At 31.7% G+C, this 15618-nt stretch overlaps 1 protein-coding gene across 1 annotated transcript; it reads left to right on the forward strand.

The window, feature by feature from the left end:
* The first annotated feature begins 1763 nt into the window (after positions 1-1763).
* On the forward strand, positions 1764-12049 carry LOC135133800 (M-phase phosphoprotein 6). The gene is made up of 3 exons (XM_064062321.1): positions 1764-2951; positions 3285-3352; positions 11554-12049. The coding sequence occupies exon 1, from the start codon at positions 1896-1898 to the stop codon at positions 2322-2324; it is 429 nt and encodes a 142-aa protein (XP_063918391.1). The 5' UTR covers positions 1764-1895; the 3' UTR covers positions 2325-2951; positions 3285-3352; positions 11554-12049.
* Positions 12050-15618: the final 3569 nt, after the last annotated feature.

Below are 15618 nucleotides of genomic sequence, written 5' to 3' on the forward strand. Positions count from 1 at the left end.
AAAAGGGTAAAATATTAACCCCGCCCACCCACCACATCTCAATTGTTGTAAGAAGAAGAAAAATTATCTTCTTCTTCTTACAACCTTAAAATACGTTAAAAATGGTACATTTTTGTAAAGAAATGTGGATTTTGCTATTAGGCTCCGCCCCTAGGTTTGCCAATACGAATAAAAACTTTCTTATTATTTAGGTCAAGGCAGGTATGGGTGGGGCTTAATGTTTGACTTTAATTTTTGCTTAATATACACACTTAGTATTCTTCGAATAAAACTATACTCAGAAACATGTCTTACATGGTAATTTCTCGTAGAAAAATAAGTATTTTACGATTAAGCTCCGCCCCTCGGCTTACAACGTACCTATAAAAAAATCATCAGAATTGAGACAGGGCGGGTGGGCGGGGCATATATTTTGCCTTTTTTTCTTAACATTCATAACCATTTTTTCACTACAAGAGACTTATATGGTTAAAATGATACATTTTTGCAAGGAAATGTGGATTTTGTAGTTACGGGGCGGAGTCTAATAGCAAAATCGATATTTCCTTATACAAATTTTCCATTTTTAACATGTTTTAAGTTTCATGTTGTAAAAAGAAGTCTACACATATTAAAACAAAAAGGAAAAATGTAAGCCCGCCCACCCGCCCTGTCTCAAGTGTGATGATTTTTTTTATTCGCCGTGAACCAAGAGGGCGGGGCTTAACTGCAAAATACTTATTTCTTTACTTTACAAGAAATTAAAAACATGTTTTTGAGTATCGTGTTCTTCAGAGAGTACTATATATATTAAAAATATAAACCCCGCCCACCCACCCCTTCTCAATTGTGATGTTTTTTTTATAATCTTAAAACACGTTTAAAATGGTAGATTTTTGTAAGGAAATATGGATTTTGCAATTAGGCTCCGCCCCTAGGTCTGCCAACGACTAAAAACTTTATTATTATTTAAATGAACTCAGGTATGGGTGGGGCTTAATCTTTGGCTTTAATTTTTCCTTAATATACACACTTAGTATTCTTTGAATAAAACTACATGTACTCAAAAACATGTCTTATATGATAATTTTTTGTAGAGAAATAATACAGATTTGCAATTAATTTCTGGTCCTTTGGCTCTCGACGATTAAAAAAAAAAACATCACAATTGAGAAAGGGTGGGTGGGCGGGGCTTATATTTTGCCTTTGTTCTTAATATACGCAGTCGTCTTTTCAGAAGAAGAAACTTAAAACATGTTTAAAGTGGTAAATTCTTGTAGACAAACATGTATTTTGCAATTAAACCCCGCCTCTAGATCTGACAACGAATAAAAAATTCATCACGATTCAGAATTGAGATAGGGGCGGGTATGGGCGGCCGGGGCTAATCTTTGTCTTTATTTTTTTCTTAATATACAATGTATTATTTGAATAATACGATACTCAAAAACATGTTTTTAATTTCTCGTAGTGAATGAAATAAGGATTTTGCAGTTAAGCTCCGTCCTCTTGCTTCACGACGAATAAAAAAAAATCATCACAATGGAGATAGGGCGGGTGGGTGGGGCTTCATTTTACCTGTTTTTCTTAGCACGTGTAGACTTTTTCGACAACAAGAAACTTAAAACATGTCAAAAATGGTAAACGGCAAGTTTATAAATGGCAGATAAACATTACCGTCTAAACTGAAAATTATAATTCAAAACCTTATAAACGGGACACTTATTTTATGGTCCGGACCTGGTTACACAAGTTGCTAACTTCATTGACATCTTTCAATTGACAGCCAGTCGTTGACATTTCAACGAATGTCATTGTGGTCATCTGTCAAACTCAAGAATCAAAAATTATAAACAAAACCCACGTGTAGCGCGAATTTATTAACAATTTATTAACCAGAAGCGACCTGTGCCAAAATGATGGAGGAAGCAAAGCCCATCCAGCTCTCAAAGTCCATCCTGGACATGAAATTCATGAAAAAAACCAAAGAAAGGGTCCAGAAAGAGCAGGAAGACGCCGAAGGCAAAGCCATGTATTCGAACGAAATCACGGAAGAAATGAAGAAAAGCGGCAACATAATCTTCACGGAGACGAGCATTTTCAATTGTAGGAACCTGGTGGAAGGGCGGCTGTCGTTCGGGGGCATGAACCCAGAAATCGAGAAATTGATGACCGACGACTTCACCAAGAAGAAACAGGAGGTGGAGAGGAAAAAGGAAACCGACATCAGCGACGAGAAAATGGCCCAAGAATACTCAACTTTGGTGGACACGATTGGAAATAAGTTCAGTGGAAAGAGAAACAAAAATAAGAGGAAGTTTCTAAAACCCAGTGAAGATTTCTAGTGATTTATAGCTTGTTGTTGATTGTTTGTAAATAGTGGTGATTTTACTAGAATTTGACCTGGGAGTCAAGTTTGAGATTGGATGTTATGAATTGTAATGAGAACTTTTTTTATTAAACAGCGTGGCCTACATCATTATCAAACGTTTATTTTTGTGCGGGGTTTTCAGGAGCATAAAAAGTGTCTGACGCGTGCATATCATTCAAGATATTCATGTTAGAGGACGAAAGCAGGCAGAAAAACTCGATTTTACTAGCTCTAAAATAAAAAAAAAAACATCCGGATAAGCTTATCTTTGCAAATAATTGGCAGTTTATCATTATTCATAATTATTTATTTTATTATTTTTCTTTTAATATCTTGCACCTAAGACGTCAAGGCGAGACCAGTTTTACTAGAACGAAAACCCTCGACCGTTTTTCTCACTCAGGTTTCGCTCGTCAGACCTCAAAACGACGTGTAATCGCCTCAGTCAACGTTTAGCCTCATCCACTTTCAATTTTTCCTCAAATTTCCCTTTTTTTCCTCGTTTCGTACCTCCAAATTCAAATTTCGCGCCTCGTCTATTTTCGCCCAGTGTGAACTTGTCCGTTCCTCTTATCTTTCAACAGCTCGTGCATGCGAATTGGTAAGTCAAACAAAAATTATCATTCTTATTCAAAAAACAAACAAATTTGTCCAATATAAAGTCCACTCTCACTCGTTCGCATTTTAAAATTCGTGCGATCAAATTCCCGTCCGGACGTGTTGTTAAATTGACGTACGCCCGGATTTTCTGTGGTGGATTGAGGTTATATAAGCGTCTAAATTTAAATTTTCCTCAGCTTGTAGCAAGGTCTTGTCGAGTGCACATTCATATTCAGAGTACCGGTAGTAAAGGTAATAAAGGTGGCCTTTTTTTTTGAAAGGTTGTTTGAAGGTGTTTGAACTGTGAAGTTCATTGAGGGTTGCTTGTTTCCAGGGTTGGACCTGTTGGAGATGCAATTGTCACAGGCCCGATATCTCGCCCTTCGCTTCACCCTTGCACAGGTGAGTTTTTAATTTTTTGTAATTTTTGTGGTCCGAGAAATGAGCGGAAAAGTACCAAGTGGAGATTTGGGGCGCAAATATCGTAAATCACGTTGAGTGTGGACGCCCGGTTTGTCCAGGACCGGATTGCCACGCGAATAACGGTACACTTGAAGACCTTGAATTCCATTAAACTATAGTTTGCAACTCATTTAGAACTATTGTCCAATTTATGTCAATGCGTTATATAATTATTTGTGTCTTAAATTTCTCTTTGGCACCAGTTGAGTTTCGTTTCGCACTTTTTGATGATTCATTCATAATTTGGGTAAATTTAAATTTCCAATATTTGCCGCCTTGTCAACAAAGTTCTTCCCGAAACTCATTATTGGTATTACTCATTTCTGATAACTAATAAAGCAATCATTCATGTGAACAATATCAATCGAGTCAACAAATAACACGAAAACACGACCGGAAATTATTGCAATTTTATGTAATTTTTATTATCGTTGTTGGTGTTTTTGCGCACCAAGTTGAAGTTAAAATAAACGGGATTTGGGTCGGGGCCTTAATATAAATTATCTTGTTTTTAAACTACAAAGGCGTTGTGTTTTTATTAGATTTGAGGACGCGATATTGAATAAGTTTGATTTTGAGTGCCAATATTTTGCTATCTGGAAAATATTAGCGGGGTTAAAGTCGTCTAGAAATCCGGCGCCTCGATATTAGGTAATTCCTACCGTAGTAGACGGAATTAAGATAGCGCTGATAACATTGTTTAAATAAAGTGGCTACTAAAGGCTGGGAAATGGAAAATTTTACGATAAATGAATAATAACAATTTAGAAAATTTTGTTCTGTGTCAATACGCTTAATTTTTGTGGGTTTTTGGCTCTAGAGATCTCTAACCAAAATTTGCCTATTTATTCCCACTACAATCTCGATGACGTCACTTAGAAGTTTGCCAAGTAAATCTTGATCAATTGTGTAAAATGATTTTTATTTTCTATATTTATTTTTACCCACCTGAAGTCTGTCTGTCCGAATGTTATTAGATAGATAATCGCCGAAACTACTGGACCGATTGTTGTTAAATTTTATATATGTGTACTAGGAATATTGTATACATGGTAAACAAGGTTATCGTGATCATCGTAAATCGTTTATCAAAATTTATTTGTTTCCAGAAAATTGATGACGTTATTTGAAAATTTTGCCGAATAATTTTAATTATGTATTTCAGTTTTGCAATTTTTTAATTTTTCATTTTCAGAATTTTTATTATCTTTTTCGATTTCATATCACAATTTTTCGATTTTTCATTTGTTTTATTTTTTCAATTCTTTTCTTCCGATTTTATCATTTTTCCTTTATCCAAATTTTCAGTCTTTGATTTTTCAATTTTGGATGTCTCAATTTTCCGATTTTCCGATTTCCTAAATTTTCGATATTTCTATTTTACATACAGTATTTCATTTTTTCGATTTTTCGTTTCTTCATTTCTTTTATTTTTTCAGTGTCTTTCGATTTTATAATTTTTCGATTATTCAATTTTTCGTCTCTTTAATTCTTCGATTTTCCAATTTCCAATTTTTCAATTTTGCAGTTTTTGGATTCCTCAATTATCCGATTTTCCTATTTCTTTAATTTTCGATATTTTGATTTTACAATATGTATTTAGTTTCTTCGATTTTTCAATTTTTCGTCTCTTCACTTTTTTGAGTTCTTAATTTCCAGTTTTTATATTTCTCAAAGTTTTCATTTTTGATTTTCAATGTTAAAATTTTACAATTTTCTCTTTTTGATTCGAGAAGTTGAAAAATCGAAAATGTAAAAAAATCGGAAAAAATTTAAAAATCGAAAATCGGTTTTTCGATTGTTCAATTTTTCGATTCTTCAATTGTTCAAGTTCCTGATTTTAAATTTTAATTTTTTTCGTTTTTTAATTTTTATTTCCAATTTTATATTACAATTTTTCGTATTTTCCTTTCTTTTATTTTTTCAATGTTTCTTTAGATTTTATCATTTTTCGTTTATTTAATTTTTCAAATTTACAATCTGATTTTTTGATTCTTCGATTTTCCAATTTCCAAATTTTTCAATTTTGCAATTTTTGGATTTCTCAATTATGCGATTTTCCGATTTCTTTAATTTTCGATATTTCATTTTTACAATATTTCGATTTTTCAATTTTTCGAGTTCTTGATTTCCAGCTTTTATATTTCTCAAAGTTTTCATTTTATGCTTTTCGTTTTTTCATTTTTGAATTTTCGATGTTATAATTTTGCAATTTTTACTTCCCGAGCGTAAGCAAAGGAAGTATTGTAATCGAGTCCGTCGGCCGACTCTCTACTTTTACGTTTTCTCGATCTTTCATGACCCCTAGAAGACGAAGAAATAGGTCTCCCATTTCCGTCTGTCTGTCCGTCTGTCCGTCTGTCCGTCTGTCCGTCTGTCCGTCCGTCTGTCCGTCTGTCCGTCTGTCCGTCTGTTGTCACGGATTTTTATTAGACAGATAATCTCCGAAAGTACTCGACCGATTGTTGTGAAATTTTGTACTTATATTAAGAATATCATGTAGATGGTAAAACGCTAACCAAAATTTGTCGAATCATCCCCACCACTAAAGCGATGACGTCACTTCAAAATTGTACATAGTAAATGGGTTTTCAATTGTATAAAATAACATAGTCCTACACGTGTAGTTTACAACTCTGAATCGACTTTTCACCCGAAACGTCCAGATTTTTGGAAAAAAAATCAAAATTATAAAACAACATTTTGAAATTTAATTTTTAATCTGCTAACCAGAATGCTTTGAAATGTTGCAGATGTTTTAAGGCTATAAAGAGCATCATAAATCTTTAGTCAAAAAATATTTGCTTATCCCCTCCAAAAACTTGATGACGTCAGCTCAAAAGTTTGTGGAATAAATCATATCTAAAATGTACAAAATATGATGAGTCTGTACTTGTGAACTATCACTCCATTAATATTTTTTGGATTTGCATATACAGGGTGACTCAAAAAAATTAATGAATGCGTAAATTTATTTTATTGATTTAATCAGGAACTACAAAACCGAATGCTTTGAAATCTTGCAGATGTTTTAAGGTTATAAAGAGCATAATAAATTTTTAGTCAAAATATATTTGGTTATCTTCTACAAAAAACTGATGACGTCAGCTCAAAAGTTTTCCGAATAAATCGTATCTAAAATGTACAAAATATGATGAGTCTGTACTTGTGATTTATCATTCCATTCATATTTTTGGATTTGCATATGCAGGGTGACTCAAAAAAATTAATGAAGGCGTGAATTTATTTTATCGATTTAATCAGGAATTACAAAACCGAATGCTTTGAAATCTTGGGAATATTTTAAAGTTATTATAAGCATGGTAAACTTTTGTTCAAAATGTATTTGTTCATCCCTCCTAAAAAAATTGATGACGTCACCCTTAAATTTTGCTGAATAAATCCTATCTAAAATGCAAAAAATATGATGAGTTTGTACTTGTGATTATCATTCCATTCATATTTTTTAGATTTTCTTAAGAGGTGGTTCAAAAAAATTAATGAATTCAATTTATTTTATTGATTAAATTAAAGGCAACACTTATTATTAGTATTACACCCCAACCAACCCAATTTGGTAGACACAAAATTTGTTAAAGGAAAAACTCGGTTGAAACATAAGGGTAGCACGCTTATTTACATCGACTTTAACATTACAGACCTGCATTTGTTTTATGCGTTCACTTGATTCCGCGAATGTGAAATAGACATGTTTATAATCAACCAATTGTGAATTTCACCGTCAAGAATTAAAATAAAACCCAATGTTTTATATAATAAGCGGAAGTCGAAGCAATAAAACCGACGGTCGTTTTGTTTACAGTTTCTGTGTTTGGCTCTCACGTATGCTGTTACGCCTGTCATCTTAAATTAACAATGTTTATACATACACGATTTTCAGTTGCCTCTGATACGTAGGTATACGTGAGTAAATTGTTTCGTTATTTTATTGATTATTACAAATCAATATTCAAACGACCCAATTCATTTTCCCGAAAATTTGAGAATATAATAATTTTATTCTTAGTATTACACTACATCTATCCCAACTGATATACGTGTCCTTGCAAAAATGTTGATGACGTCATCGCAATTTTTTTTTAAATTCCCACTACAAAAATGTAATGAGAAAAAAAACACAATAGGCATGCAGTCGTCAAGTTTCCGACAGCGAGGGAAGTACTGTCTAAACTCTTTAGACCAATTTTTCGTTTCTTCTGTTTTTCAAGTTCTTGATTTCCAGTTTTTATATTTTTCAAAGTTTTCATTTTATACTTTCGTTTTTGATTCGAGAAGTTGAAAAATCGGAAAAAAATGAAAAATCAAAAAACTGATTAAACGGGAAATTACAAAATCGCAAAAATTGGAAATTTGAAAAATCCAAAAAATTAAAAATTTCACATTGAAAGAAAGGAAAATTATACAATGAGAATATTGAAAAGTCGAAAAATTAGAAAAATAAAGAAAATAAAAAACCGAAACGAAAAATTGTAAATCGAAAAACTGAAGAAATGAAAAATTGAAAAGTGAAAATTCGTGAAATTGCAAATCGAAAAATTGCAAAATCTAAAAATTAAAATATCCAAAAGTTGGAAAATCGAAAACTGAAAAATTTAAAAATGGAAACTCATAAGTTATATATCTTAAAATTGAAGAAACAAAAAAAAATTGGAAAATCCAAGAATTGAAAAATCAGATTGAAAATTAGAAAAATTAAATAAACGAAAAAAGATAAAATCGAATATAATTTTCCGTTTATTCAATTTTGTAAATTATCAGTCCTTGATTTTTCAGTTGGCCTTTTTTCCAAGTTTGCAATTTTTGGATTTCTCATTTTTTCGTTTCTTCAATTTTCAAATTCTTGATTTCCATTTTTTATATTTTTCAAAGTTTTCATTTCAGACTTTTCGTTTTTTGCAATTTTTCTTTTTTTTTCCATTTGAGAAGTCGAAAAATCTAAAACTAAAAAATCGAAAAATCCAAAAATTTAAAAATTTCACATTGAAAAAAAGGAAAATTATAAAATCAGAATATTGAAAAACTGCTAAATTGAAAAAATAAATAAAATAAAAAACCGAAACGAAAAATTGCAAATCAAAAAACTGAAAAATTTAAAAATGAAAATTCTGAAGCTACATATCTTAAAGTTGAAGAAACAAAAAAACGAAATTAGAAAATCGAAGAATTGAAAAATCAAATACATATTGAAAATTTTAAAAATTAAATAAGCGAAAAATTATAAAATCGAATATAATTTTCTGTTTATTATTATCTTTGATTTTTCAGTTCTGATTTTCCAATTTTGCAATTTTTGGATTTCTCAATTTTTCGATTTCTTTAATTTTCTATATTTTTTCAAGTTGTTGATTTCCAGTTTGTATATTTTTCAAAGTTTTCGTTTTTATACTTTTCTCTTTTTTGCAATTTTTCCTTTTTTGATTCGAGAAATTGAAAAATCGGAAAAAATTGAAAAATCTAAAAACTGATAAAACGGGAAATTGCAAAAACGAAAAGGTAGAAAACTGAAAAATTGCAATTCGTAGAACTGAAGAAACGAAAAATTGAAACATTGGAAAATTAAATATCGAGAAAATCGAAAAATTATAGAATCGTCAAAATTGTGAAGTTGAAAAACTGTAACATTGCAAGATTGAAAAATTCAAAAATTTAAAAATTTCACTTTGTAGGAAAGGAAGATTATAAAACCAGAAGAATGAAAAACCGAAAAATTGAAAAATTAAATAATGAAAAATTGCAAAATCTGAAAATTGAAATGTCAAGTTCAAAAATCGAAAACTGAAAAATTTAAAAACGAAAAGTCCGAAGTTACATAACTTACGATTGAAGAAAATGAAAAATTGGAAAATCGAAGAATTGAAAATCAGAGATTGAAAATTTGAAAAATTGAATAAACGAAAAATATAAAATTCGAATATAATTTTCCGTTTATTCAATTTTTGTAAATTTTCAGTCTGATTTTTCAATTCTTCGGCTTTCCAGTTTGTAGATTTTTAATTTCACAATTTTTGGACTTTTCAATTTTCCGATTTCTTTAATTTTCGATATTTCGATTTTACAATATTTCATTTTTTCGTTTAATTTTTGAAGTTCTTGATTTCCAGAGTTATATTTTTCAGTTTTCATTTTGTACTTTTTTGTTTTTCATTTTGCAATTTTTCCTTTTTTTTTTATTCGAGAAGTTGAAAAATCGAGGAACTAAAAATCGGAAAAAAATAAAAATCCAAAAATGATGTAATCATTAAAATTGTGAAGTCGAAAAACTGTAACATTGCGAGTTTGAAAAGTTGAAAAATCCAAAAATTTAAAATTTTCACGTTCAAAGAACGGAAAGTTAAAAAATCAGAACCGAAAACCGAAAAATTGAAGAAATAAAAAAAACTAAAACGGAAAATTGCAAATCGAAAAACTGGATGAACTAAAAACTCGTGAAATTAAAAATCGAAGTATCCCAAAGTTGGAAAATTGTAAAAATTTAAAAATGAATAATTGGAAAATCGAAGATTGAAAATTTGAAAAATATAAACGAAAAATTATAAAATCGAATAGTATAATTTTTCAGTTATTGAATTTTCCAGCTTTTAAATTTTTGAATGTTGCAATTTTTTCGATATTTCGATTTTACATTTTTCATTTTTTATATTTTTATATTTTTCAAAGTTTTCATTTTATACTTCTATTTTTTTTGCAATTTTGCCTTTTTTTGATTCGAGCAGTTGAATATTCGAAAAGCTGAAGAAACGAAAAATTGAAAATTGAACTCTGAAAAACTAAATATCGAGAAATTTAAAATTCGAAAAACTATAGAATCGTCAAAATTGTAAAGTCGAAGAACTGTAACATTGCAACATTGAAAAATTGAAAAACCCAAAAATTTAAAAATTTTACATTGATAGTAAGGAAAATTATAAAATCAGAGTATTGAAAAACCGAAACGAAAAATTGCAAAATCTAAAAATTGAAATTCCGAAAGTTGGAAAATCGAAAAACTGAAAAATTTAAAAAACAAAAAAAGAAAATGGAAAATTGCAATCCAAAAATTGCAATTGAAAAATCAAAAAATCATAAAATTGAAACATTGAAAAATCGTAAAATTGTAAAAGTAAAGAAAATAAGAAATCGAAACGAAAAATCGCAAATTGAAAATTTGATGAAACGAAAAATTGAAGAATTGAAAAACTCAGTGTTATTTACGGTACTGGTTTTAACTTTATAGAAGTTATCAAAAAACAAAAATCGTAAAAAAATTTATAATAAATTTCGACCAATTTTTTATGCAAAAATTTGTCACTAATAGTAAATTTAAAGCCGCCATTTTGATAAACAACGCAAAATTAGCATTAATTTGACACATGGCGCCACCTTCAACAGTAGAAAGTGAATTGAAAATTGGCATAAACAGATTCACCTTCAGCTATTTTTCAACTTCGCGAATAAATACTTCAAGTTCCACGAGTCATTCTTGGGTGAAGAGAAACGTCGAACATGAGATAATCTTGCCACATTTTGTCGCCAAAACCACATTACACCGAGGAAATAAAAAAAAATGCACCAGGAAATGGCCAAATATAGTTGACCTTCAGTGTGTATAATCAATTTTAATAGCGTATAATAACATTGAAAACAATACATAACAAATTAGAGAAATTTTTAAAATAATAGTTGCTTATCGACAAGTCCAAGGAGATCATTTTGAGCATTACCAGAAATAACTAACTCATGCCACGTTTCTCCAAGTTCAAAACGTAATTCTTTCGATAACTCGCCTCAATGACACGAACTTGACCTATCCTGTTCTATTTTAATCGACTCTATTAAGATCGGACCTCTGCCAGCTCTGCGTGAAGTCCGTATCGCTATTTACCTTTGCGGCGCACATATTTATCGGGTGAACTTTGCCGCTGTTATTCAAACGACAACAACGAAGTAAACAGCTTTTAATAAACACGCGGTCTATTTTTACACCTTTGGAACGCAGAAACCGGGAAATGTCGTTCCGTTCACGAATTACATCAACGCTATCGCTGGCAGACAATTATTATTGTTAGTAACAAGATGTTGTTTAGTCTTAACGGTATTGTGTAAACTGAGGTTAACGGACATTGATGAACTTGTTGTTTCAGAATGCTCCAGTTGCAAGAAGGCAGTCTGACAGATTAGTCTTTCCAACGGCCTTCCTCTTGGCCTCTCTCGGAGTTGGAGTTTCTTCGTTTAGTCTGAAGCAGTTGCTGGCTGCACCTAGGAGACGCTAGGATGTGTCGATGTTCTTGTTCTTGAATACCTGCCGCCGTTATTTTATATGATCGGGATAGAGTAGCATTTATTTAAAATCCATCATGTGTAAATGTAAGATACCCATTTATCACTACAAGAGATACTACTTTAAATTTATATTTACGTGCCAGTTGTGGCACGGTAGGTATTAGTGGTTTTTTTATTTAATTTTTTTATTTTTGTCATCCTGATGCGGTCGGTTACGTGTGTATATATTGGTTTAAGAGAAACTGATGTAGCAATGCTTCCTTAGAACATCCTGTGCAATGTTTGCATGCTAAGTCTAGAATTGTAGTAGTTATTGGACTGAGTTTGTAAAATTTTTAGTAAATGTCTTTTTTTTTATTGTTTCTTTTTTTTATCTAACCTTACTGGTACAATCACCCTTAACAAGGTTTTTTTTGGAAAGATTTTGGAAAGTTTATAATACTTTGAGAAGAATCTCGAGATGAGGACAAAAATTATATATTGTAATTCTTCCATATAAAAAGGCAAGTGGTCAAAATGTAAGTGACAGGACATGTGAAAAAAATTTGAAAAGCCCGCGAAAGTTTCAAAAATTTGGCCTTGGCTTTTTTTGTGGCGGAATGTCTTCATTTATTCCTCCACTGACTAAAAAAAAAGAGAAAAAAAAAACTTGACCAAGTTGCGCAGGTTGAAGACCTCTTGGTTCTCAGCTATAAAAAAACTTGCCTAACATTTGTTGTGTAAAAATGATAAAAAAATTCAGGGACGTGGATCTCGACACGCCGATTCCAAAAATATAGCATGTTGATGGTCACGAAGCAACATTTTCGAAAAAATCGCTGCGAAATGCGAATTTTTGAAAATTTCAACCATTTTAAAAAAAATCGAAAAATGGGGGAGCAGCATTTTTCTCGCTTATTTGAAGAGATACATCAAAAACATGCACGGAATCGTAATCCTGAGAAAATTCTGTGTCCGATGATACCCCACACGGTCGATTCGGGCCATTTCGAAAAAATTCGAAAAAAAATGGGGGGGCAGCATTTTTCTCGCTTATTTGAAGAGATATATCATTTGTGTCCTGCAGCTCGAAATCCACAAGAAAATGTATTTGGTCGAGATTCGAAAATGTCAAATTTTTTGCAAAATTTGAAGAAGGGAGGACCATTAAGAAATTTCGATTTTAAAAAAGTTGTCTAAAAATTATGAAAAAATTCAACGACGTCGATCTCGACACGCTGATTCCTAAAATATGGCATGTTGATGGTCACCAAGCAACATTTTCGAAAAAATGGCTGCGAAATAAGAATTTTTGACAATTTTAAAAATTTCGAAATTTTAACGGTCGATTCTGGAAAAACGGTGGGTATCAGAAAACCGAAGCCGGATTTGAGTTCTAGAGCTCGAAATCTACAAGAAAATGTATTTAGTTGAGTTTCGAAAATGTTTGAATTTTTTCGAAATTTTAAGAAAGGGGGACCATTAAAAAATTTCAATTTCAAAAAAGTTGTCTAAAAATTATGAAAAAATTCAAGGACGTAGATCTCGACATGCTGATTAATATAGCATGTTGTTGGTCACGAAACATTTTCGAAAAAAATCGCTGCGAAATGCGAATTTTTTAAATTTTCAAAAATTTTCAAATTTCAACGGTCGATTCTGGAAAAACGGTTGCAGGTATCAAAAAACCGAAGCCGGATTTGAGTTCTTCAGCTCGATATCTACAAGAATCTGGATTTAGTTGCGTTTCGAAAACGTCAACATTTTTGCGAAATTTGAAGATTAAAAATTTTCGATTTTAAAAAGGTTGTGTAAAAATTATGAAAAAATTCAGGAACGTAGATCTCGATACCCTGATTCCAAAAATATAGCATGTTGATGGTCACGAAGCAACATTTTCGAAAAAATCGCTGCAAAATGCGAATTTTTGAAAATTTCAAAAATTTCGAAATTTCAACGGTCGATTCTGGAAAAACGGTTGTAGGTATCAAAAAACCGAAGCCGGAATTTTTCTCGCTTATTTGAAGAGATAAATCAAAAACATGCACATAATCGTAATCCTGAGAAAATTCTGCGTCCGATGATGCCCCACCCGGTCGATTCAGACCATTTTGAAAAAAATCGAAAAAAAAGGGGGGGCAGTATTTTTCTCGCTTATTTGAACAAATACATCCAAAACATGCATGGAATCGTAATCCTGAGAAAATTGTGCGTCCGATGATACCCCACACGGTCGATTCGGACCATTTTGAAAAAATTCGAAAAAAAAAGGGGCAGCATTTTTCTCGCTTATTTGTACAGATACATCGAAAACATGCAGGGAATCGTAATCCTGAGAAAATTCTGCGTGCGATGATACCCCACACGGTCGATTCGGACCATTTTGCAAAAATTCGAAAAAAAGGGGGGCAGCATTTTTCTCGCTTATTTGAAGAGATACATCAAAATCATGCACGGAATCGTAATCCTGAGAAAATTCTGCGTCCGATGATACCACACACGGTCGATTCGGACCATTTTGAAACAATTCGAAAAAAAGGGGGGGCAGCATTTTTCTCGCTTATTTGAAGAGATAACATCAAAAACATGCACGGAATCGTAATCCTGAGAAAATTCGGCGTCCGATGATGCCACACACGGTCGATTCGGACCATTTTGAAAAAATTCGAAAAAAAAGGGGGGGTAGCTTTTTTTGTAGCTTATTTGAAGAGATATATCATTTGTGTTCTGCAGCTCGAAATCCACAAGAAAATGTATTTGGTCAAGATTCGAAAATGTCAAAATTTTTGCGAAATTTGAAGAAGGGAGGACCATTAAGAAATTTAGATTTTAAAAAAGTTGTCTAAAAATTATGAAAAAATTCAACGACGTCGATCTCGACACGCTGATTCCTAAAATATGGCATGTTGATGGTCATCACGCAACATTTTCGAAAAAATGGCTGCGAAATACGAATTTTTGAAAATTTTAAAAATTTGGAAATTTTAACGGTCGATTCTGAAAAAACGGGTGCAGGTATCAGAAAACCGAAGCCGGATTTGAGTTCTAGAGGTCGAAATCTACAAGAAAATGTATTTAGTTGAGTTTCGAAAATGTCAGAATTTTTTCGAAATTTTAAGAAAGGGGGACCATTAAAAAATTTCAATTTCAAAAAAGTTGTCTAAAAATTATGAAAAAATTCAGGGACGTAGATCTCGACATGCTGATTAATATAGCATGTTGTTGGTCATGAAACATTTTCGAAAAAAATCGCTGCGAAATGCGAATTTTTAAAATTTTCAAAAATTTCCAAATTTCAACGGTCGATTCTGGAAAAACGGTTGCAGGTATCAAAAAACCGAAGCCGGATTTGATTTCTTCAGCTCGATATCTACAAGAATCTGGATTTAGTGGCGTTTCGAAAATGTCAACATTTTTGCGAAATTTGAAGATTAAAAAATTTCGATTTTAAAAAGGTTGTCTAAAAATTATTAAAAAATTCAGGGACGTGGATCTCGATACCCTGATTCCAAAAATATAGCATGTTGATGGTCACGAAGAAAAATTTTCGAAAAAACCGCTGCAAAATGAGAATTTTTGAAATTTTCAAAAATTTCGAAATTTCAACGGTCGATTCTCGCTTATTTGAAGAGATAAATCAAAAACAAGCCGGGAATCGTAATCCTGAGAAAATTCTGCGTCCGATGATACCCCACACAGTCGATTCGGACCATTTTGAAACAATTCGAAAAAAAGGGGGGGGGGGGGCAGCTTTTTTCTTGCTTATTTGAAGAGATATATCATTTGTGTTCTGCAGCTCGAAATCCACAAGAAAATGTATTTGGTCGAGATTCGAAAATGTCAAAATTTTTGCGAAATTTGAAGAAGGGAGGACCGTTAAGAAATTTCGATTTTAAAAAAGTTGTCTAAAAATTATGAAAAAATTCAACGACATCGATCTAGACACG

The sequence above is a fragment of the Zophobas morio genome, unplaced genomic scaffold, assembly GCF_036711695.1.
Source record: "Zophobas morio isolate AGI-343-1 ecotype UQ-CSIRO unplaced genomic scaffold, CSIRO_AGI_Zmor_V1 ptg000022l, whole genome shotgun sequence".
Lineage (NCBI taxonomy): Eukaryota > Metazoa > Arthropoda > Insecta > Coleoptera > Tenebrionidae > Zophobas > Zophobas morio.